A 24,678-nucleotide genomic window follows, 5' to 3' on the forward strand; every position below is an offset into this window, starting at 1 on the left:
TCTACTGGACTGTTCTGCAGCCTCGTGTTATGTTCAGTTCTACTGCACTGTTCTGCAGCCTCGTGTTATGTTCAGTTCTACTGGACTGTTCTGCAGCCTCGTGTTATGTTCAGTTCTACTGGACTGTTCTGCAGCCTCGTGTTATGTTCAGTTCTACTGCACTGTTCTGCAGCCTCCTGTTATGTTCAGTTCTACTGGACTGTTCTGCAGCCTCGTGTTATGTTCAGTTCTACTGCACTGTTCTGCAGCCTCGTGTTATGTTCAGTTCTACTGCACTGTTCTGCAGCCTCGTGTTATGTTCAGTTCTACTGCACTGTTCTGCAGCCTCGTGTTATGTTCAGTTCTACAGCACTGTTCTGCAGCCTCGTGTTATGTTCAGTTCTACTGCACTGTTCTGCAGCCTCGTGTTATGTTCAGTTCTACTGCACTGTTCTGCAGCCTCGTGTTATGTTCAGTTCTACTGCACTGTTCTGCAGCCTCGTGTTATGTTCAGTTCTACTGCACTGTTCTGCAGCCTCGTGTTATGTTCAGTTCTACTGCACTGTTCTGCAGCCTCGTGTTATGTTCAGTTCTACTGCACTGTTCTGCAGCCTCGTGTTATGTTCAGTTCTACAGCACTGTTCTGCAGCCTCGTGTTATGTTCAGTTCTACTGCACTGTTCTGCAGCCTCGTGTTATGTTCAGTTCTACTGCACTGTTCTGCAGCCTCGTGTTATGTTCAGTTCTACTGCACTGTTCTGCAGCCTCGTGTTATGTTCAGTTCTACTGCACTGTTCTGCAGCCTCGTGTTATGTTCAGTTCTACTGAGAAAACCCAATTGGGTGTATGTTGATGTATAGTATTACCGATCGTGCCCGGTGGTGTTTGGAATGGCTGCTTTGCAACGCTATATCTGCAGCACAGCCATCTCCTGTTTTTGTTATTGCTGACACTGTGGGTTGGTGACTTGTGCTGCTGGTGCTGTTTCTGTGGCTGCTGTGACTGCTGATGTTGCTATGGCTGCTGCTGCTGTGGCTGCTGTGGTGGTGGTGGTGCTGCTGCTGCTGCTGCTGTGGCTGTGGCTGCGTGTGCTGTGGCTGCGTGTGCTTTTGGCTTGTGCTGCTTGTGCTGGTGGTGCTGCTGGTGCTGCTGGTGCTGGTATGTGTGCGGACTGTCTTGGCTCCTACAGTGTACAGTCGTGAGCTGAATCGATGCCTTTCCGGCCACACTTGCATACCTCAACTCGTTGACATGGAGTCAGACCTCTGTCCCACTAGACACAGCAGGCAGTACTCTCCTGTTGCCAGGACAACACCAAAGAAGCACAATGACCAGGACTATGTCAGCAAGGTATGTTGCAGAAAAACTGCAACTTGGGATATTATGTTGGTGACCCTTGGGAGCGATTTTAGCAAATGGATCGGTTTCGCTTACGGTTTTAAAAGATTCCGAATGTTCTATGCCATGTGTTTAGGGCTGCAACGGGTAGGGGTTTGGTCGGGTAACAGGTCCGGGTATTTTTTCCGGGTGGTACAAGTACCCTATCGGGTATTTTTTTGACACAGTTTGTACTGTGAGCGTGCACTTGCGCTGCATAGAAAGTGCACAGTAGCACTAAGCCATGCTGTTTACATGCACCATTGCAAAAACACCGTACCCCAACTACCCTATCGGGTTCTCAGGAGCAAATTCCTACTCCACTACCCGATCAAATTACGGGTAGCACGGGTACCCTACTACTCGTTGACACCCCTCCATGTGTTCACACACTGTGAATAAAATTCTTCAATCTCTTCACAAGCATCTGAATGAAATCACCTTGAATATATTCATTGGTGAAATTCACTGGTTTACAGCGGGGAAATACCGGAGAATGTTGTGGGAATTGCGGATAAAAACTGTTGCGCAACGTTCTGTTGTACACTTTCAGTGCCAGCGGGATCCAGGCAGGCATACTCTGTGTGCTGTTGTACGCTTTCAGTGCCAAAGGGATCCAGGCAGGCATACTTTGTGTCCTGGTTGCTAATCCACAGAGAACAACTCTAGCCAGATGGTATGGGTGAACAACATCAACTGAAGTAATTAGTTGGTACATATGCCGTGTGTGTGTGTGTGTGTGGTGGTGGGGGTGTATGTGTGTGTGTGTGTGGGGGGGGGGGGGGGGGGGGGGTGTATGTGTGTGTGTGGGGGGGGGGGGGATATGTGTGTGTGTGTGGGGGGGGGGGGGGGGGGCCCGGGGGGGAGGGTTGATATCCATTCTATAGGCATGCTGCTGAGGATTCAGCTACTATTCAGCTACTCCGCTAGAGGTCAACCCGTAGTTGATTGCCAAAGCAAACGTGTGTGTTTGTGTCTGTGTTTGTGTCTGTGCACACATGTGTGCACGCATGTGCGTCTGTGTGTCTGTCTCTGTGCATGCATGCATCTGTTTTTCCTTTACAGGCATTCTTCATTTACTTTCTGCTGGACCCGCGGCTGTCTTGTAACCTGCCGCTACGGTCTGCGGCCGATTCTCTTTCCGAGGTGGAGAGCTTGCAACAGTTTCTCAAGAGCGTGTTTTACATTGGCAAGGGCAAGCGCAGCCGTCCGTTTGCACACTTGCATGATGCTGCCAAATATAGCAGCAGTAGCAGCAATAACCATGCCAACCACCATAATGGCCGTCGCCAAGGGGAGAACGGCGCGCGGAACGTAAGCAAACACACATGTTTAGCGTAGACCGTGGAGCGGAAGCTGCTTGTTCAGTCAGTTTTCACTCTAATCTGTCAAGCAAGCGTGGTGGCAGCCATCAGCTCATATTTGAGTCCCTTTCGCAGAGTTCACACAATGTAGGCGTGTGTCGTTCACGTATGCCCTGCCAAACCTTTTGTTTGGATCGGCCCTACTTCTAATAAATCATGCTCGGCCACTTCACATCTGTGGGCAATGCTCATCAGCAATTGTCCACCGTACAGGACCTTTACTTGGATGGGTGTGAGTGTGAGCGTGAGTGCGAGTTCATGTGTATACTGTGTCTTGGGCCAGCTCACTCCAGGAAATGGAGCTACAGAGACAAGAAACAGAGTGTGCACACACGCGAGCGCACCTGAATGTGCACAGAAAGACAGAAACGAAGTCTGTGTTGAAATGCGGCTTGTACAGACTAGGTGTTTCGTGCAAGACCAGGCCATAGTGTCAGGATTACTTTCTGCCTTGCCATGCACAGCATATAGCATTACAGTCCATTCATTGGAAACTGGCACCCTACCTTTTTGGTGTCTCTGTCACATAGTTGTAGATATCGTGAAAACAACAGTACATCCTGCATTGTGTGACCCATGCAATTACTCCTTGCCACATTTGAGGCCAGAAAAGTCCAAGAACAGGGAAATAGAAATTCGGCCAGGTTTTACAAAATTAGGACAGGTATGCCATGGCAAAATGTATGGAGAAGCAGATCCAAAACCCATATTTTTGAGATTTAAAGTGGGTTTTTGATCCTCAATTCGGCCCAAATCCGACTTTCAAAAGCCAGCGGGCCAGTTTCCGATGAATGGACTGTAGAGGCTTGCATCATATTCCGGCTTTTTCAGCAGTGCACTGTCTGGCTGCATCGAACCTCGCTCAATGAGTGGCTGTGCTTCAATGTGTTTGTGCATCACTGTGCACCATTGCGTGTGTGTGTGCGTGTGTGTGCGTGTGCGTGCGTGTGTGTGCGTGTGTGCACGCGAGCTTGCATGTGTGGGCATGTGTCTGTGTGTGTGTACATAATTAATGTACGTACATGTGTGTGCATGCGTTCTAACATGCCTATCCCCAGGCCGGCGCTGGTCATCACCCCAAGCTGGATAAAATCAATGAGATCTGGACGAGTGGCCTTGGCGTGGTTCAGTTCAGCTGCTTCCAGGGCTGTACCACTGAAGAAGCACACAACAGAGAGGCGTGCTGCTTGGATGCCGTTGGTAAGTCTATGTACACCCATACCTCGGTTATCCGGACCGCGAAGTTACGGCCACTTCGGTCTACCGGGCACCCTCCGGGCAAGCTTTAGTGGAAATATTACTACTCTTTTGTCACTTTTCGTGGAAATGGTGACGTCATGTGCCATATGTATGGCCTTTCCGCATCTGTTAAAATGTATGTGATTCGGAGTTACAGACATTTCGGAGTTACAGGCAGTGCCTGTTAAAGGGGAAGTGCATCGATTTTTCAAGTAGGGCTCAGATGAAAGACAATTGGATATCGGTTCCGATGGTATATCTCTCGCTTGCGTACGGCAAGGGAAACTTGCCATATCGCCGATTTCTTGATCCCGTTTCCATGGCGACTACAGGTGATGACGCACATTCTGCTTAGCTCCGTGAGAGAGAAGGTCGATCGCTGAAGAATTGTGTCATTTTCAGTTATCTTCTTGTATTCACGAAGTGAAAGAAGTACTGTGTTCAAGGCTGTTAGTGCCGTGAACTGTTTATTAGTAGTCCTCTCCGTTGTGTACTGGGACGTGACACCGACAGGGGAAAGCTGGAGTGCGGAGACGTTAGCTGGCAAGCGAAAATCGTGGCGAACCAAGTGCTGAAATCTTGGTTGGGACAAATCAAACGTTCAGCATTTGCCTCAACCAAGGACCATGCCGTTTGCTCTTTCCACTTCCTGAAGATGGATGCGCTGCCTGCTGGGGACTCTCCTATCTCTCGTAACATCTTCTGAAGCCAGGTGAGACGACGAGTAGCGGAGATTAGCGAACGAAATAATGTCGTATGTTTTGAAATTTTTGCTGAACATATCTCAGGAGAGATGGCATGTATGAACTTAGTCCATGTGAACTCAATCAGCCCATGAACTAACCCATGAACAAATGCTTTCCTTGCAGACGTGCATGTGTCTATCCAATCTACACGTAGAGATCATTCCATGCCCTCAGTGAATGGCCTATTTATATATAATTTGTCCATACACTTCATCTGCATGTTGTCTCTATGGAGAAGGGTATTGTTCATTTCATATGAAGAAGTTCGGGCAATAGATGCTTTCCTCTGGTAAAATTCTGTTGACCTGATGTTCTTTCTAGCTTCATGGGTAGCTTAGGTGAGGTACCATCACCATCGTGTTTACATGAGGGTCAAACACTGCACCGTTCTTTGTTGTGACATGACGCAAGTTATTGTCAGTGCTCGCAGACTCCATACGTTCCAGCAACACCTAGCATGGTTTTCCGTGAACGTTGTGGGTGAACAAATTCCTGTCCAACATATTTATACAGACATGCCAGCACACAAAATGCACCATACACACACTTGCCCTGCCCTGTCCAGTCACTGCCACGTGGGCCCGGAGGGGCAGTGGAGAAAGAATGGGAGAACGCTGCCCCATGGCGCCCGAGACACAAAAACAAGAGTTTGTCTACGTAGGGAGCAACACACATACATATACATACACCACACACACACACACACACACACACACACACACACACACACACACACACACACACACACGTGCGCACATACTGCAAGAAAGAAAGAGAGCAGGAGTGTCAGATTCTTGCATAGGAAGTGTTTATCAGCACACACTTATACATGCACATGCAGGCACTCAACGACCAACTATGCACCATGCCGTATGTTCGTCAACCATAAGATTGCAATACCAAAGAACAACATAAACAAAATCACTTACTTCGTTCTCCTCCAAGTGTGTCCTCCCCAGCCAGGCCATCTCCTGCATTTCCCTAGGCGGAATGTAGCCTACGAAATGGTTTCTCTAGACTTGGAGAAGATGCTTGGTTATTGCCATCTCTCCTGAGATATGTTCAGCAAAAATTTCAAAACACACGACATCATTTCGTTCGCTAATCTCCGCTACTCGTCGTCTCACCTGGCTTCAGAAGATGTTACGAGAGATAGGAGAGTCTCCAGCAGGCAGTGCATCCATCTTCAGGAAGTGGAAAGAGCAAACGGCATGGTCCTTGGTTGAGATAAATGCTGAACGTTTGATTTGTCCCAACCAAGATTTCAGCACTTGGTTCGTCACGATTTTAGCTTGCCAGCTAACGTCTCCGCACTCCAGCTTTCCCCTGTCGGTGTCACGTCCCAGTACACAACGGAGAGGACTACCAATAAACAGTTCACGGCACTAACCGCCTTGAACACAGTACTTCTTTCACTTCGTGAATACAGGAAGATAACTGAAAATGACACAATTCTTCAGTGATCGACCTTCTCTCTCACGGAGCTAAGCAGAATGTGCGTCATCACCTGTAGTCGCCATGGAAACGGGATCAGGAAATCGGCGATATGGCAAGTTTCCCTTGCCGTACGCAAGCGAGAGATATACCATCGGAACCGATATCCAATTGTCTTTCATCTGAGCCCTACTTGAAAAATCGATGCACTTCCCCTTTAACATCTTTGCCTCTGCATAGAAGATGCATAGGAATTTGTATGTGTATGTGCGTGTGTGTGTGTGTGTGTGCGCGTGTGCGTGTGTGTGTGTGTGTGTGTGTGCGTGTGTGCATGCGTGTGCGCATGTGTGTGTGTGTGTGGTCTGTGGCCGGTCACTGTCGAAGAGTGGTATGGCCCGACACAAGTGCAAAGAGGAGCGCAGCAAGCCGATCGCAGATCAGATTGGGAGCAGGAAATGCCCGGCGTGTAAGAGATGGTTCAGGAGCGCCGGAGGCCTCGCTGTCCATAAGTGTCGACCCGACGACGATCGTTCTACAGGCACAGTGGCGCACCCTTCTTTGTCTGCGCCCAACTCGGTTGCGGCAGTACCAGTGCCGGCGAGGACTCAGCTAACACTACCCTGCTACCAGGCTCATTGCAGCGCATGTGGCAGATGCTACCGATCAAAGAGGTGTTTCCAACTCCACAGCTGCGCAAAGTATACCCGAACTCTCGTTGGCCGCTAGCCTGCGGAGCGTGCTGCGTACCGTATTCAACGACCTACCCCATGTCTGTCGGCCCCTCGTATGAGGGGACATGTAACCGTTTTACGGCAATGTTCAGGACAGGACAGGTGTGTGTGTGTGTGTGTGTGTGTGTGTGTGTGTGTGTGTGTGTGTGTGTGTGTGTGTGTGTGTGTGTGTGCATGCGCGCATGCCAACCTGTCAAAAGTCTACCTTCTTGCCAAAGCATTTGGACGTTGGAAACGTTTCGGCTCCACCATTTAGCGTGTCGTTACTATTAATAGCTTTCACGGCTGAGGTTGTTGGTGTGTCTGTTGGCCCTGGGTTCCCAGTACTCAGTAGCCGAGGCTTGTTGGAAAAATAACTCCCATTTCACTTCAAGGTACTGGTGCATCTAGTGTCTGCTTTTATCAAAGCAGCGTGCTGTCTATACTGGTTACCCCAGCAAATGTAGGGTGTGCACCGGTAACTGTCTCGGCTATGCTATTCCGATGTGCTCCGTGTTGTGTAGACCAGGTGTACATTCGGGGTCGATTCACACACCGAGTGCATTTTCAGATTTGCGTGCTTCTCTTGCGACGGTCGTATACATGGTACATGTGTGCTTGCACGATCGCGCGCGCACGTGTGTGTGTGTGTGTGTGTGTGTGTGTGTGTGTGTGTGTGTGTGTGTGTGTGTGTGTGTGTTGCCAGGCCTTGTCAACCTGACCAACAAAGTGTCTGGAACCTATTACGGGGAGTTTGCCTCTAAGTCGGGAATGGAACGCCGCAAGATGGGTATCCATCTGCTGGCCAAGGCTTGCCGTATTTTCCTGCAAGAAGGAGAAAGACAGTACCGATCCAATGCGCCAGGTGAGGGAGAGAGAGAGAAAGAGAGAGAGTGTGTGTGTGTGTGTGTGTGTGTGTGTGTGTGAGAGAGAGAGAGAGAGAGAGAGAGAGAGAGAGAGAGAGAGAGAGAGAGAGAGAGAGCGAGAGAGAGAGAGAGGGGAAAGGGAGAGAGAGAGAGAGAGGAAAGGGAGATAGGGAGGATGAGAGACATAGAGAAACACTCTATTTATCTGTCAGCTAACAGGGACGATCAAGTGGTGCGGGGTCTGCAAATAGCCAAATACGCATTGGGCCTTGCAGCTGTGGATCATCTCGGTGAACCTTGGACATAAGCAACAGTTGGAAATACTGCAGACCATAGTGCACATGGAAAGCGTTGTAGTTTGCCGTAATCATCTAGTGCTCTGCAATGTGTCTCCGTGCATGTCTCCCTGTGTGTCACTTCACCGGTGTACACTTCATTTTGTTCTCTATTCTTTCTGTGCATTAGTGACATAAGCAGGAGAGGATGGGGCGAGTTCAGCTAGTTTTCTCCCCAGGACAGTTCGTAGAATGCCAATGTGCTGGCTTACAGTAGGTACTCCAAGTAGTTAGTGCCGTAGTATGCTGGCCCCAGCTCGGCATTCCGTGTGTGATGATGACCCACCACGTGCATGTACACAAAGCCACCAAGCCCAGCCTGGAGCAATCCATTGTCACACGTAGTGCCCGCCCTTCTGGCAACACTTGGCAGAAGGCCAGTTTGCTTGTGGACAGCTGTAATCTGTATGCAGTGTTCCGAGTGAGCATGGCAGTGTATAGCTGTGCAAACTGGCGCACACGGCCAGCGACGACAGTCGTTTGGCTTGTGATTTCTGCTTCCTCGTTGGCTACAAGGAGCTGATATAGACTGGGCCATGTTTTTTTATGGTTATGAATACCACGCGTGCAGCTTGCGTCTGGCTAATTGGCCCGTACATAAATTAGTTTGTGGTGCCTCGCCAAGTTTTTTTGTGTGGACATGAGCAACATGCGCGGGCAGCTTCTGTCTTGCCCCGTACAGGTACATAGTTTGTGGTGCCTCGCCATATTTTGTGGACATGAGCAACACGCACAGCCAGCTTCTACCCATGTGGCCCGTACATCGATCTTGTGCTACCTCGTCGCCTGTAGAAGAGTAGGAGTAGTCTTTGTTGATCTTGATAGCTACGCACTATCCACTAGTCTGAGCTGCAGAATACCACAACAGCACTGACTACACCACAGGCACAGGTCTGGGAATACCGCCAGTCATTCAATTTTAAAGTTGTAGTCTCAAATTGGACGATTTTCTAATGCTTGATTTACTCCTAACAATGCCTACTTCCTAACTTTGAAGTCGCAATGCGTTGCTCTTGATCAGCTCTTTATACAGTTCTCAAAGCGCACATGATGTTCTCTAAGCAGGCAGGAACTGCTGTCTCCTTTGTCTATCTTCTCCTAGGGTCTTTTCATTATTCTCTTTCAGTACGGTTTGTTCACCTCATCCCGTTTATATGAATGCCTCTTGTTACCTCAGCAGTACAACGTGCAACACAGCTACCCAGAGGGTGCTCCTAGCCTCTCTGGTCCAGTCTGGATACTAGTAGCTCTGACTGTGTGTGTGACAGGTCACTAGTGCAGCATTGGTTTGAGAGAGAGGAGAGAGAGAGAGAGAGAGAGAGAGAGAGAGAGAGAGAGAGAGAGAGAGAGAGAGAGAGAGAGAGAGAGAGAGAGAGAGAGAGAAAGAGAGAGAGAGAGAAAGAGAAAGAGAGAGAAAGAGAGAGAGAGAGAGAGAGAGAGAGAGAGAGAGAGAGAGAGGAGAGAGAGAGAGAGAGAGAGAGAGAGAGAGAGAGAGAGATGTGTGTGTGTCATGGTGGCTGATGCCGATGTTTCATATCCGTGCGTATGAAGTTTTACACACCATTGGACCATTGGACGCCCATCGCCAGAGGCGATGATAGCGATGCTACAGCAGAAGCCATAGCAGCTTGTGCTGGGATTGCACCATTCAACAGCTTGCAAGGCTGAAGAATTGACCACCACTATTCAGCCTGGTCTACACCACACAGCTATGAAGTGGCTTTTTCTGGCCAGTGAATCCCTACTTTTTGGTCTTTTAAAAAAAAAATTTTCCCGCACACACATCACACCACATACTCCGGCATGCACTGGCTGTTGGTAACCACCCAGGAGAATGAAAGAAAAGTCAGGAAGAGTCTGAGAAAGAGAAGAAAGACGTTACACACACGCACACACACACACACACACGCGTGCATGCACGGTGTGCATGAAGCAAGTCACAGTTTTTCTCATAATCGATTAGGTGTGCATGCGTATCAAAACAGAATAATAATACCCTGTGACCAGCACAGCGCAAGAGAGAGAGAAAAAATAACTATTACTTGGTACCATGGTGATCCTGTGTCAACACAATGGCGGCTGGGGTATTCTGGTCAAATATAAAACATTGATAGAATCAAGTGAAAGAAAACAAGCAGGCAGGCATCGCACTGCATGTTAGGTCCACATAGCAAGTAGAGAGCGTATGAGAAGGTGGCCAAGAGGGTAGGTCTACTAAGTACTTTAGTAGACATGCATGCCAATTAGGTAAAAAGGAGAGAGGGAGAGAAAGAGAGGGGGGGGGGGGGGGGGGAGGGAGGGAGAGTAGAGAGAGGGAGAGAGAGAGAGAGTAGAGACTGACGCCACAGCTCTGACTCTAGCCATCAGCAATTAGGATGTCAGCAATAACAGGGATAACACTGGTAGGTGGACATGCATAGCAATACAGAAGTGGCGGAGCCAGGAGCACGCTTGCAAGATAGAGTGATATAGCTGTGTTTCGGTTTTTTTTCCACATAACTGGCTCCGACCCCTAAGTATTTATCTCCGCTGAAATGTGAGTGCGTACAGTTCAAGGTTGCATGCACGCACGTGCGTGCGCGTTCACACACACGTACACACACACACACATCGTACACCCATCACAGCGGAGTGTGTCTAATACTGATGAGTATGCCATAAATACAGTGCCGTGCGTGTATCAATCAGATACAGTCACAAAGCAGTATAGTTATCTTTTCGAACACCGTGGATGGCAAAGTCGATGATAACACAAATCAATGTTGGACCTTGTGCACTTCGGTAGCCAGCTGGTACATCCACTTTTCAATAAGAGCAAGAACGCACATGTCTGCATGAGCACGCGTGCGAAAGAGAGAGAGGGAGAGAGCAAGCATTGCCCGCAACAAACGCGAGGGCACCAAAGTCGACGTTGTGTGTGTTTCAAGACGACTGGCCAGCGTAGCCATACACTGAGCGCACCACTTGATGCCTGCACTCCTTGTGTGCTATACGGCGCAGTACAGTGGCACCAGTACACTGGCTGGACTTCTCACAGCGACCGGAGCCTGTGTACCCAAGTGCTCATGGGTAGCAGCAAAGTATGACATCATCATGATGTAATCTCTGATATTTAGAGCACTTGGCACCTAGATAGGCAAGTGAATAGGTGCACTGCACATGACAACACCATCAATGATTCGGCTTGTGCGGTCACGCAGACACTGACAGGTCACATGGTGTGCAGCGGGCCTATGACATCATCAGCATGACACCATCGTTGACTGAATGGTGTGCAGTTGCCTTACGGGAATGATGCGGTTCACACCTGGCAAAGGTGCCGTGGTGACAGTGACAGGAGACCAGCAAGCTTGCGCAAAGCAAGAGAGGCCGAGACGACGGTTCAGGATCATCATCACCATATGCCTACTGCATAACACAGCTGCTACCGGCTACAAAAAGAACACATGCACACACACACACACACACACACACACACACACACACACACACGTGAGCGCAAGCGTGCCCAAACAGTCAAACAGACACATAATCATGAGCACATGTATGCAGCCAGCATCAATTAGCAGATGGATGGGAGTCAACGCGTGTGTGTGTAGGAGAGGGAGAGAGAGAGAGAGAGAGAGAGAGAGAGAGAGAGAGAGAGAGAGAGAGAGAGAGAGAGAGAGAGAGAGAGAGAAATAGACAGTTAAAGAAAGAGAGAAAATATCCAACTCACGTGATGCTTTGCAGCTCTTCGCAGCCCTTGTGTCTAGAGAACTATCGGGCGAGGCCCCGTTGTCTGCTGTTGCAGCAATACTACTACTACTACTACTGCTAGCAGCAGAAGCAGCAGACACATCTACTTTGTGATGGTCCTCTGCACCACTGGTCTGGAAACACACGCAGGAAAATGTACAAGTACATCAATGTTTCTAATCACTATCCAATAAGCTGAGCGTGTGTGTGCGTGCGTGCGTGCGTGTGTGTGTGTGTGTGTGTGCAAGGGAAAGAGAGAGAGAGAGAGAGAGAGAGAGAGAGAGAGAGAGAGAGGGAGGGGGGAGGGAGAGAGAGAGAGAGAGAGAGAGAGAGAGAGGGAGGGAGGGAGGGAGAGAGAGAGAGATCGTTAGAAAAGAGACACCAGCGCCAGCAGTCAGAACGTAAACAGTGTTGACAATCACCAGGTCCATCACGTCAGCTTACTAAGCTCACCACCAGCAGCACTAGCAGTATGAGCAAGAGTACATACCCCCCCCCCCCCCCCCCCCAGAGTGTGCAATGCCTGATCCAGCTCTGCATAGGGTCTTGGTCGAGCGTAATCGGACCTTTGCGTCATAATACCGTACACATCTGAGGGGCACCCGGGGAGTCGCGGGGATGCTCTGATCAAAAATAACGGTACCCTGCCTCGAGACCGACCTTGCGCTGGTGTGGAGTGTATGCATGACATCAGAAGATCCGACTACGCTCGACCAAGACCCTATGCAGAGCTGGATCAGGCGTTGCACACTCTGGGTGGTTATGTACTCTTGGTGTGACAGACCTCCAGAAACTACCGGAAACGAAGCTATTCAACAGTCAGTGAAAGCATGCTGTCAGCGTGTTTACCAGAACATTACAACAGCACTTAGTCACTGACCCGTGAGGACGCAGAGGACACACGCGATGTGGTCGGTGTGGACATGGAAATGGTGGTGGCGTCGGTCGGGGCAAGAGCAGCTGCAGACGATATTATAGCCTTGATCTCCTCTGCGCGTTTCAGCATCCCATTGACCTGAGCAGTGAACACACCATGGGCAAACATGCACGAGAATTTAGAAGGAGAATTTGACAAGAATTCCGGTAGCATTGATATGAAAACGCACACAAGTACTACATGTACATGTAATCTAATTGTTGCCTGTTTCAGTGCGCATGGCGATGGCTGTACTCTGGTAGCCTGCCTACTCAGCCTCGGCCAGTGTCTACAGGTGTCAGTTCCCAGGATGATAGCCAGGGCAAGGAGACAAGCACTACAGGCAACAGTAGAGAGGTTAAGATGCACGTTATTTCCGACGTGACGCGCAATTTCACGTCAAATTTGGCGTAAAACTCCAAATTTCGACGTGAGCAGCAGGTCACTCGCGTTGATTTTTCGACGTGCGAGCCAAATAACGCGAGCTGAACTTTCGCGTCACGTCAGAAATAACGTGCATCTTAACCTCTCTAATGTATACATGTAGGTCTATCCTAGATAGTAGACAACCTTGCCGAGGGGGGTTCAAAATTTGTTGTCGTGTAACGAGTACTATCTACTACTAGTATCCGGACTTGCATGTACGTGTGTTGTAGTACGTTATTTTGTGTACGTCGCGTGTACGTCATGTTGGTGCATGCGCGTGTTGCTGTGGTGGGAAAAGCTGTCTTCGTCTTGAGTTCATCATGTCTTCGTCTTGAGTTCGTCATGTCTAGTTGTGTTTCTTCGTCGTGTCAATAAACAGTCTTCTAAATGTAGTTATCGTCGTCCCTTTGTATAAGTGTGGAGATGGCACGGGACTGGGAGCAGGTAGAGAAAAGCGAGTTACAACACGTGTTTCAGGGGGTCAGGGGATTTTTGTATCATTGTCTAAATGTACTAATGAGGTTTGTCTTGTAACCTATGTTGTACTATTATAAACGAGGGTAGACATGTATGAGGACTACTTGGCGGTGGTCCCGCCATGATTGGTTCACTAAGGCAAGTGTCTGACTGTAATTTCCTCCATAAAACAACAACAAGAGCTGTAGTAGCTTGCTCACGGCCGACTGAGTTCAAATCCCCAGTATATGTAGTGCATTCTACCATGGGCATCGACGTACTTCAGTCAGTAGCTTCTTTCGTTTTGAACCTTTCTCCATCTCTGCAGCAGCAGGCAGAAAAACACAAGATGCAGTGTATAAACAACAGAGTACAGGCTCACTTACACACTCAGAAACACACACACACACACACACACCCGTGCACATACACAAACACACACATTTCACGCGAGACTCATTATATCAAATAGACCGAGTTTTCAGCATCCGTAGGAACGCCACAACCCCTCAAGGATCAAGGCGCAGATGCAGCAACACAAGTACGGAGGTATTTAAAGTATTTGACAAACAAAGTCTGATGCTACTGACCTGTTCATCAGGCATGGGGCACACACTGGCACACTGAAGGTATGCAGTAAAGCCCAGCAGTAGAGCGTGCAGCAAAGCTATGCACTAACACACGGTGTAGCTAAAGTTCTGCAGCAAAGCTGTGCAATACAGCTGTACAGCATACTAGTAGCCATGCTGTGTGCTGCACGCCTTGCTTGCAGTGAAGACATGCAGCAAAGCTGTTCAATGTATGCACACAGCACTGAGCATAGCTATGCTGCGTGCATACATGTACAATGTAGCAGAATAGGGCCACATGGTAAGATGATCAATCTCCGGACAGCGAGCCGTTTCGATCTTGTGAGGCATCATCAGTGACACTCAGAGTGACCTGCTGAACTGATTACTAGTAGCAATGATGTTCGCTATTGTAGGGACATAACAGGGCATCAGCTTATTGAGATAAAGCATACAGTCACCTTTGCTTATAACGACACTCGGCGGCGGGGCATCAAAAAGGTGTCCTTATTCGCGAAGTGTCGTTATACCCGAAGTCTCATTACATGTATTACAGTGGGATGGGACTTTGCTCTGGGCATGGAAATTCTGTCGTTATTCGCGAATTGTCGTTATATCCGCAGTCGTTATTCGCGAAGTTGACTGTATATCAAAGTCCATACTGGTGAGTGCAGCAGGACTTACTCTGTAGAATGGATAGCAGTGTTGCCACTGAGTCAGTGTATAGACTGTACGCCTCTTCATAGTCTCCACGTGCATCCTACAGTAGAGACACCAACACCACCAACACCACATACAGACCAGACAACATTGTACACACACCATGGAGAGAGCTAGAGGCAGGGAGAGAGAGGGAGAGAGAGAGAGAGAGAGAGAGAGAGAGAGAGAGAGAGAGAGAGAGAGAGAGAGAGAGAGAGAGAGAGAGAGAGAGAGAGGAATAAAAGGTTCCTGTCCAAATACTCAGGAACTATTACATAGCTGGTAACATAGCAGTGCAATGCAAAGTGAAGGAATGCAGTAAATACACAGAACTCACCATGGCCTGAGCATTGTGAGCTTGCATCATGGCTATCAGCAGGTGGCTATCTCGACGTGCTTCCGCCTCTGAGAAACAAAACACACACACACACACACACACACACACACACACACACGTGCACACACACACACACACGAAACGCATGCACCCTCACATTAGAAGCTGCACCAGAACATGGAGCACCCATTTAAAACCAACATTCGTAGCACTCACTGTACATAAGATACAATACACACACAATGTCTGAGGTGTCCTTGCTGCAAGATAGTGCCCAATACCCTAACAAGGGCAGAGCGTACTACACAAGGCAGAACAACAGAGACCAAAAAAGGTTTCTCGTGACTCCGAGTTTCATGTTCAAAAACACTCATCAGGCGAAGATACAATACATGTACATGTACCATAGTGGGTCCAATGTTATCAGGCATTATGCCTGTTTTGATTTCCACTACTCAAAGTAAAAATAAACTGTACAACATCCAACAACAACAACCATACAGGCGGTGCACAACCAAAACCGTCTGAAATAGTACATGCTAAGAACTCTTCCCTACACTCAGCAAACACAATACATGTACACTGGATGCACGGCTATATTCCTTGTCTATCATCATGCAACCAACATACCGTCTTGAAGGCGGTCAACCTCGGCTGACAGCTCCAAGCTCTGCTTATCATGGCCGGCCATCTTTAGTGTGGACTTGAGCTGCTCCAGGCGGCACAGGTAGTCAGCCACCTTTCACACATAGACACACGCACACACACCGACACCATAAAATTTCGGTGTCAGGCACAGTGACAGGTTTGAGGTGTAATGTAGAATTAGGTGACCAGCTTTCCCTTCACATACAGTGCATACTCTAGTGCCTTTTAGGTGCTATCTACATTTATACATTTAGGTGCCTGTTTTTTTTTCTACCGAAACCACCGAAATTAAAGTTACACCGAAATGTACATGTTGTACAGTAGTTACAGGAACGCAACCCTACAATGTGTACACACGCTACTACAGTGCTACTTTGTGAAATCTGATTCCGTGAATCAAGTACACAACGGGTGCTGTGTAGTCCCAGACCTGCCAACACTGCCAACACTAGTATGTGAATCCAGGAAGGGGTGCAGACTTGACTCACGCCATCTGGTTTCAATGAGCAGCACTGTAGATTCCCCGAGGTCGGGTATCATTCAGCACCAGTGTACTCTGAGCACTGTACACTATGCCAGTACGTGCACAACAACACATGCCTGGTCTCCACAGGCGCGTAGCACCGCTGTTGGAGGTGGTCTGGTTGGATGTGGGGGGGGTCTGGGGTGTCCCCTGGGAAAAGTTTGAACTTAGGGTGCAAAATTCTGCATTCTGGGCACTTCTGGGCAAAAAAAGTGGTCCGGCGGGACTGGCTGCCACACCAAACACCCAATAGATGCATACCTTCAAGCGCAGGGCTCGGCAGCTTTCCGACACATCATTATCTGGCAGTAAACACACACATAGACAAACAGAACATTCAGACATTTAGCATAGAAACTCCAGCTACAGCCTACCCTAACAACCCTGAGCGGACATGCAATCAAGACTGATTACGACTCCAGCTGGCCATATGGGACCTTTATTCCAGGATCAGATCCTTCAGCGCAAATTCGCACATGGGCACACAGACACACAAGCACACACACACGTACCCACATACACACACTTGTACTTGTTGCTCACTGCCAAAACTGGTCACATGGGTCTCCCCGGGAGAGGGGAGAGAGACTCAAAAGGAATCTTGGAAAGATGACTCAATTGGCTATTGAACCACCCCACGGCCGACACCCCCTGACATCCCCAAAACTCTGGGTGGACTTAAAAAATGATCCCACTTATGGGCTCACCACACCTCAGTAAGTGGGTGAGGACAAGGTGCAGAAAAAGGATTGACGGCATCAGGGTATCCGTCCCGGGATCCAACTGCAGTTACCCCTGCCCCCAGTGAAGGTAATACTTGCTACTAGTGTGGGTGGCTAAATCAGAGTGGATCTGATATAAGCTTCACTAGCACCATTGATTACACAAGAGTTAATCTAGCCAGAAGCAGTCCATGGTTAACAGGTATGTATACTTCAAATAGAAAGTATATGAACCCTGGAACCAACAAAGGTGGCAGGTACAACATTACACCTTCAAGTAGCTGAGCCCGTTGGCAACAGACCCAACACAATCAGGCATAAGTCACACACGCACGCACGCACACACACAAACACACACAAACACACACACACACACACAAACACACATACACACAAACACACACACGTACACACACACACACACACATACAGACACAGACACACATACAGACACAGACACACACGTACACGCACGCACACACACACACACAAACACCCAATAGTAACCTACAGTCAACCAGTGGGATGAGGTAGTCCAAGGCCACACAGTACATGTGCACAGCTGCCGGGTACTCTCGTTGGCCGTCCAACCGCACGGCCAGCTCCGCATACTTGCAACCCTTACTGAGAGATGCCTCACCGGGGAGATGCTCCAGGTCAATGTACGGATCGGTAAAGAACTCCGGAAACGATATGCGCTTGCTAGGATCTCTCTGCAGCAGGCCGGTGAGAAGGTGGCGGCACTCGGGACTGAGGACTGGCTCACTGGGGATCTGCAGTTTGGAAGAGACGCAAACACAAATACATGTACTGCATTGAAACTTACACAACATTTGCACAGCAGCTGTCAATGGATTCGGCTTGAAACAACTGTACCTATGCAAGTTGCTCTGCTCTCTCTCTGGTCTCCTAGTAAAGAAAAGACATTGGGAAGAGATAGTCCCAGCTCCTCTTCCAGGGCAATATTCGTCTCAGCAAGTCGTAGTACTGTATAAGTACCGAAGGATGTACCCAGAGTGCAGCAAACAAGCCTTGATTGTCCTTGTTGTTCTGTTGTGTACTGCATAAGTACACATTTTTTGTTTACGAAATCTTTCGTTAGATCACTCCACCAGCAGGTTCGTTACGTACTAAACTTCGTTTTTGGTCGAGGTCTGTCACCCCGAACGTCCAGAAAAAGAAAACTTTAGTTTGGTACAAACTTTAGTTATTTCATGCCCCCCCCCCCCCCCCACGAATATAGCGAAAGTTAATTCCAAATGAAACTTTGTAGTCTGTACATATACAGTAGTAAGTAGTTGATGGATGGGTACCTAGGTTAGGTTCAGTGTAGCACTGTAGTTGATGGATGAGTACCAAGGTTCAATGTAGCACTGTAGACAATGCTACAGTTGATCATGAAATAACCTGAAGCTGGCAACATGTCACCTACCTCAATCTCATCGTGGCTAATGATCTTCTCGATCAGGGCGTCGTAAGAGTTGGAGGCGAACGGCGCACGTCCAAACAGGGTTTCTGCACAGCATCACACGGGAGCAGTATACACGAGTTGGATAAACAGATGAACGCAAGCGCGCGCGCGCACACACACACACACACACACGCATGCACAACCCCCTCCCCCAGACAAATTCTTCAATGGAGTGAACGGCCCTACAGGAGCTAATAAATCTAAGGCCAAGGCCTCTACAGGAGCTGATAAATCCAAGGCCAGGGTCATTTCCGTGACCAAGACGATGTCTGTAACCAAGGCCATGTCCTTGGCCAAGACCGTATTCGTGACCAACAATTGAAATGGGTGTAGGTGGCTGTCATGTTGCACCAACAAAAGCAGAATAAAAAAAATTAAAAATATGAACGAACTAAAGCAGGGGAGCAAGGTAGGGTGCAGCAGCTTCCCAAGGTAGTGCCTTCCTGCAGTGTAGTACCGTATTGATAGCAACTTACCATAAAGAATAACACCCACTGACCAGAGATCAGCCCTGGCATCGTACTGCTTTGCAACCACTATCTCTGGTGCCTGAATTCACACATAAGCAACAATGCACACACCACTGTTTACAGCTGAGACGGGATTCTCCTTTTCAAGTACGTGTACATACAAAAACAGCCAGACAGAGATATATGATTTTACAGAAGTCCAGCAATGACCATGATCATGTGCCTAGTATCTATAACTATGCGTCACCAACACTTGACTCACTGCCCATATTAGGTTCACAACTGGCTTTGCCTGCTTTGTGCTAGTTATCCAGCTACACAAGAGAGATTGGAAGCTGTGCCGCAACTCTGAGTTTCACGTATTAAAACAATAGGAAGACAGAGAAAGTGTTTTTACTCCGAGTTTCACGCACTAAGCGATCATCAGAAAACAGTAATGAGAAATCTGGATCAGTATTGGTTTATATACTCACAAAGCAAAGTGTGAATAGCTGCAGCATGGCGCAAATCTAAAAGTTGTGAATGGCGGCAGTGCAAAGCGTGAATGACTGCATCATGAGGCAAATCCAAAAGTAAAAGTGTGAATGACAGCAGTGGTGAAAGGTGACAACCACTGGAGCCGGTTGTCTCTTACTTAATTAGATGATGGCTGTGGATGGTTTGAAGTTCCGAAGGTAGTACTTATTCTCGTGGCGACACTTTGACACAAGCTCACTCCTTTTGTTGAGAGAGAGTTTCACGTATTACTACGATCATCAGGCAATAGTTATCTAGCTACAAATAGATGCCGCCAGTGTGTCAATAATTGTAACAACAGCTGAGTAACGTGCCATCACATACCATATACAGCGGTGAGCCTCTCAAGTGAGCGAAACCCTGGCTTTCATCCAGGTAGACAGCAAAGCCAAAGTCTGCGCACACACAGACACACAGACACACATACACACACACACACACACACACACACACACACACACACATACACACACACACACACATACACACGCAGCAGTGCTGCCATAATACGAGTTGACTAAAAGTATCCATACTGTTCATATTATCCATATTGTTCATATTATCCATACTGTTCATATTATCCATATTAAAGAACTCTTCCTCTCCTCTCTTCCATGCGCTCTCACAGCCGACTCACTGCTACCCTCGGTAGCCATTAGGAAGAGTTCTTTACATTTTATTGGCCGAATAGTACCGTTCACCATTTGAAATTATCCATATTGTTCATATTATTCATAGTTCCATACTATCAACTACTACTACTGTCGTGGACATGGAAATCCGGTCGAATGACCGGGGCCAGCGCCCTCAGTGCGTACAGAATGTAACTAGTCGTCGCATGCGATGAAGCGTCGAGCTGAACCCGCCAGACTGCTGTGAGGTGATGTCGTTCACACGTATGTGTACTCACGGCTGCAAGGCCAGCGCCCTCGGGTCGCTTGCCGCTTGGCCTCCGATTGGATTTCCATGTCCACGACAGTACATAAGCAAGAGTATGCAACTCCTATCTCGAGCTGTGATGGGTCCCCCCACCGACGGAATAGTTTATTGCGTCATTCTTTGGCAGAAGTATGATCAAGTGTGTCTGTTTTTCCGCCCTTGTTTTGTAGATACGGCGAGAGTTCATCGGGTTCAGGACACATCGATCTATCGTCCGTTGTTCCGCTTCGACTATAGTAGCTAAGATGTACAAATGTACAAATTCTTTGTACTTTGATCTCTGGCTACGCATGATGGCATCAGTGAGCCAAACAGCCGCCAAAGACTGATGTCATAAAAAAAAGTCCAGCCGTGGGCTGGGGGATCGTCGAGTTGCATACTCTTGGTTATAATTATGTACTCTTGATAACTATCCATATCACTGTAAAACCGGAAATTTTCAGTGGAGATTTATTTTCGGAAACTTCAGTAGCTAAAAGGTAATTTTCACCTCAAATAAAACGTGACCTAAAATTCAACAAGTGCCATGCCATACAGTGTGCAAAACGCATTTTCGGATCTGGAAAAACTCATTTACCGAAATTTTCGCACTACCGAACCGTTGATTTTTGGGAAATACCGAAAATATTAGACTGGCTTACCGGCAAGTTTTAATACGGGAGTTGTGGAGCCCGGGTGAGATGCAAGCAGAATGTTCTGCGGCTTCAAGTCCAGATGAGCTATGTTGTGCTGCTGCAATGCACAGATGGCAGATGCTGTATGCAAGCATGCACACAAACACACGCACACACACATACCATGTACACACACACACCATGCACACACACCATGTACACACACACACACCTCAGACCTCAGACATGCCCATCGCGGAAGCGATGATAGCGAACAGCTATGTTAGACATAGCAACTTGTGCTGGGATTACACCATTCAACAGCTTGCAAGGCTGATGAATTGACCGCCACATGCGCGCACACACACACACACACCATGCACACACAGGCTTGACATCCAGTACAGACGGGGAGGGGGGAGGTAGCAGCAGCAGAATGCCCAGTACAGCAGATACCGGCCAGTTTCACCAAAACATAGTTTATAAAGACAAGTCAATACTCAACGGATACAATCCCATTTCTCATTCAAATACGGTAGGTATAAAAGGAACACAACAGCCATGTCGGCAACAGGGTATAGGCTTGATACTAGACCTACACAATCATTAACACTAGATCCATGGAATAGGTTTGATATTAGGTCCATGGAATCATGGATACTAGACGCACGGAATCATTGATACCAGACCAACAGAATCAAAGATACTAAGCTAACGTTAGATCCATGGAGTCATTGATATGTTTGTAGTAAAGACAAACAGGTGATTTGAATCAGCACCAGAAGAGACAGAAAGAACAGGGAGTGTATCACCAGCAGGCACACAGACTCACCAAGCTGGCGGAGGAAGCGGCGTGCTACATTCTCCTGCAGTGCTTTCCTGGTCTTGATGAAGTGGGACAAGTCTCCACCGCTGCAGTATTCCATTATGATGTACACATAGCTGACATCCCACTGCAGTGGAAACAACAAAAACGATGACGACAACAACAACAACAACAACAACAACAACAACAACAACAACAACAACAACAACAACAACAACAACAACAACAACAACAACAACAACAACAACAACACAATGATGCTAATGATAACACTCATCACATCGGCAGCAGTAATATTCATAAAAATGTGAATGATAGCAGCAACAGCATCACCACCAACGCCGCCAGCAGCAGTAGCAGCAGCACCACGACCACCAGAAACACCATCACGAGTAGCACCACAAGTAGCTGCAACATCAGCACTACCACGACCACCATCACCGCCGCTACCACCACAACCACAACCAGTACTACGACTGTCACCGGCACCAACATCACTACTACTGTAGCAACAGTAGCAGCATTAGCAAAACCAACACTGGCAGCAGTACCAGCACTAGTACCACCACCAACACTAACACCAGCAACATCAGTAGTAGAAGCAGTACTGGGAGCACCGTCAGCAGCACCACCACCACCATCACCACAACCACCACATCGACGACCACCACCACCAACACAGCAGCAGCAGCACCATCCCAGCAGCAGCAGCACAACAGCAGCAGCAGCAGCAGCACCATCCCAGCAGCAGCAGCAGCAGTAGCTGAGCAGACCCTGAGAACAGAGAGGAAAGTCTAAGAGATTCTTCACCACATATTGGCTACATACTGTAAATATACAAATTTTCGGCAGCTATATAATTTCGGCTATATTCGGCACCGACCCAAAACGCCTAAATTAAAACGCCGATGAAATTTTTCACAGCATCTGTCGCACTATACCATGCCCTGTACCCCACGCCGAAAATAAATCGCCGCCGAATTGTCAAAAATCGTGAAGTGCCGAAATTTTGCAGCGCCGAAATTTTGTATATTTACAGTAGCTGCAGCCCAAGGACATGCATAATCGGGTGTGCTCGGGTCATAAACTAGTACATCGGTACCCCGTTAACCGACAGGAAGTGAAATCTCCGAAACACGTGTCTTTTCGCCTTCCAAAGAGGTGCAGGAATGTGTAGATGTTGAGTCGGTGGATTGTAACGAATCCCACATGAAGTTTCTCACCTGAAAGTCCACCAATCTGACGATGTGCGGGTCGTCCACTTTCTTGAGGCACTCGATTTCGCGTATCAGATTCTCCAAGGCGGTTTTCTTTAACTTCTTCGTCGAGACGCACTTCACAGCCACATACTCCCCGCTCTTCTGCATACAGGGCAACCAGAAAATGGATTGGAACATATTTATTAACAAAATCCATGCTTTGTACTTCGTTCTGACCAGAAATACAATACTCCCAATACAAGCTAAAATACCACAACCGATACCATGTACTTGTACTTGACATTGCCATTGAGGCAGCTGATCAGCTGTACTGGACCTATAGTAGTAGTACTACTGTACTAGTACCTCGCCGTGGCACGTGCGTACACGTTGCTGTGACAAATCGGTACGGTTGGCTATTCTCAGGTTCAACATTGGAGCCTTTAAATACGTGGATTAATTCAGCACTTCCGGAGAATAAAATTGATTGCAACAATTATTGTAAATGCGAAAATTAATGTGATATCATTCTGTTCCTGCAGAGTGAAGGGTTATTCTGCCGCACCTGATCACGAGCCTTGTAGACCGTAGCATACGAACCACTGCCAATCTGATGCAGCAAAGAGCACCCGTTGACTTTGGGCAAGTCCGACGAGGCTCGCTTCTGTACTTTCGCCATTTCCTACTCTCAGATGAGTCGGTATTGAAACTCGACCTTACAACGAGACTGGCACATCGTTGCTGGGCTCAGCTGGTGTTCCAAGTCATTGTGGACACTCAAGGTCTCTGGCGTCGAGATATTTGGAAAAAAACAGGTAATTCCTACATCAAATGAATCCACCATACCGAGATCCGACAGCCTTTCCTCAGCTAGCTCGGGACCAAGAAAGTACAAGTAACGTTGCAGAACATATTCCTTCGACACCTTTTGTGATGATTATCCTGCTGCTCGGTGTAGGACCAGTTTTCATTTTTTGAATGCATCACAGGGATTTCCCCTTGGTAAGCCGCCTGCACGGCGGGTTTATGGTTGTAGTCAGGAGCACTACGCGTCCTCGCCTTGTAACATGCTGTCAAAATCGAAAAACATGTTAAGGGGGCTCAACCCCGAAGAGGGAGCAAAAAATATTATGGTAAATCGATCTGAACTGTGTGTTTTCAGATGGCCAGACACCTAGAGAACTGGTCTGGGCTATTTCAAGGATAGGTTTATTATGTGGTTCCCCAGCTATGGGGGTGTTATTGTACCTATGTTTTTCGGCAAAAATTCAATGATTTCTCACTAAAGGCGTAAAATTCCAGTTGGTAATGCTTCAAAAATCCTGAAAGTGGGTATGGAGGGGCCTACAATACTGTCTCCTTTGGAAAATGTCCACAACATATGACCAGACCACTGTGAGAGGCCAAGGTAGCCCAGAATGTGATTTGGCAAAACGCGTATTTCAGCAGACCGATCTTTAGACTTGTTTGAATAGTGGAGAATCGAGACAATAACATGGTCCATTTTATGGTCATTATCTGCTCTTCAAGGCCATAGGAAGGCTCTACAAAAATAGATTT

The 24,678-nt window shown here is 47.9% G+C and overlaps 3 protein-coding genes across 5 annotated transcripts in view; 2 read left to right on the forward strand and 1 right to left on the reverse strand.

The window, feature by feature from the left end:
• LOC135819339 (E3 ubiquitin-protein ligase TRIM45-like) overlaps window positions 1-24,678 on the forward strand; it is a 139,600-nt gene that overhangs the window by 20,863 nt on the left and 94,059 nt on the right. The window lies entirely within an intron of this gene.
• Window positions 653-9,287, forward strand: LOC135819336 (ankyrin repeat and LEM domain-containing protein 1-like). Of its 3 annotated transcripts, XM_065332526.1 has the most exons (6): window positions 656-936; window positions 1,168-1,328; window positions 2,421-2,669; window positions 3,778-3,919; window positions 7,555-7,713; window positions 8,180-9,287. In XM_065332526.1, exons 1-6 carry the CDS (start codon window positions 825-827, stop codon window positions 8,185-8,187), a joined length of 831 nt encoding a protein of 276 aa, XP_065188598.1. In that variant the 5' UTR covers window positions 656-824; the 3' UTR covers window positions 8,188-9,287. The 3 variants fall into 3 exon arrangements, with proteins under 3 accessions (XP_065188599.1, XP_065188598.1, XP_065188597.1); XM_065332525.1 differs by having other exon boundaries at window positions 773-1,328; XM_065332527.1 differs by lacking the exons at window positions 7,555-7,713; window positions 8,180-9,287 and adding an exon at window positions 6,523-7,525 and having other exon boundaries at window positions 653-1,328.
• LOC135819340 (serine/threonine-protein kinase ULK3-like) lies at window positions 9,978-24,054 on the reverse strand. The gene is made up of 16 exons (XM_065332530.1): window positions 23,684-24,054; window positions 23,143-23,280; window positions 21,926-22,046; window positions 21,121-21,234; window positions 19,865-19,935; window positions 19,031-19,103; window positions 18,516-18,598; window positions 17,595-17,856; window positions 16,623-16,663; window positions 15,821-15,929; window positions 15,191-15,258; window positions 14,839-14,914; window positions 13,867-13,907; window positions 12,668-12,802; window positions 11,768-11,921; window positions 9,978-11,480 (listed from the first exon to the last, which is right to left on the reverse strand). The coding sequence occupies exons 1-16, from the start codon at window positions 23,795-23,797 to the stop codon at window positions 11,455-11,457; spliced, it is 1,626 nt and encodes a 541-aa protein (XP_065188602.1). The 5' UTR covers window positions 23,798-24,054; the 3' UTR covers window positions 9,978-11,454.

Source organism: Sycon ciliatum, chromosome 6, assembly GCF_964019385.1.
Source record: "Sycon ciliatum chromosome 6, ocSycCili1.1, whole genome shotgun sequence".
Classification (NCBI taxonomy): Eukaryota; Metazoa; Porifera; class Calcarea; order Leucosolenida; family Sycettidae; genus Sycon; species Sycon ciliatum.

Bases quoted from the DNA above. Each gene is read 5' to 3' on its own strand.
- LOC135819336 (XM_065332525.1), top strand. From the start codon at position 987: ATGTTGCTATGGCTGCTGCTGCTGTGGCTGCTGTGGTGGTGGTGGTGC. The intron at 1,329-2,420 runs GTATGTTGCAGA...TTTCCTTTACAG, and splicing joins ACCAGGACTATGTCAGCAAG to GCATTCTTCATTTACTTTCT. The intron at 2,670-3,777 runs GTAAGCAAACAC...GCCTATCCCCAG, and splicing joins GGGAGAACGGCGCGCGGAAC to GCCGGCGCTGGTCATCACCC.
- LOC135819340 (XM_065332530.1), bottom strand. From the start codon at position 23,797: ATGGCGAAAGTACAGAAGCGAGCCTCGTCGGACTTGCCCAAAGTCAAC. The intron at 15,259-15,820 runs GTATGTTGGTTG...TTTGTTTCTCAG, and splicing joins GGTTGACCGCCTTCAAGACG to AGGCGGAAGCACGTCGAGAT. The intron at 12,803-13,866 runs GTACGTCGATGC...TTCACTGCTCAG, and splicing joins GAAAGAAGCTACTGACTGAA to GTCAATGGGATGCTGAAACG.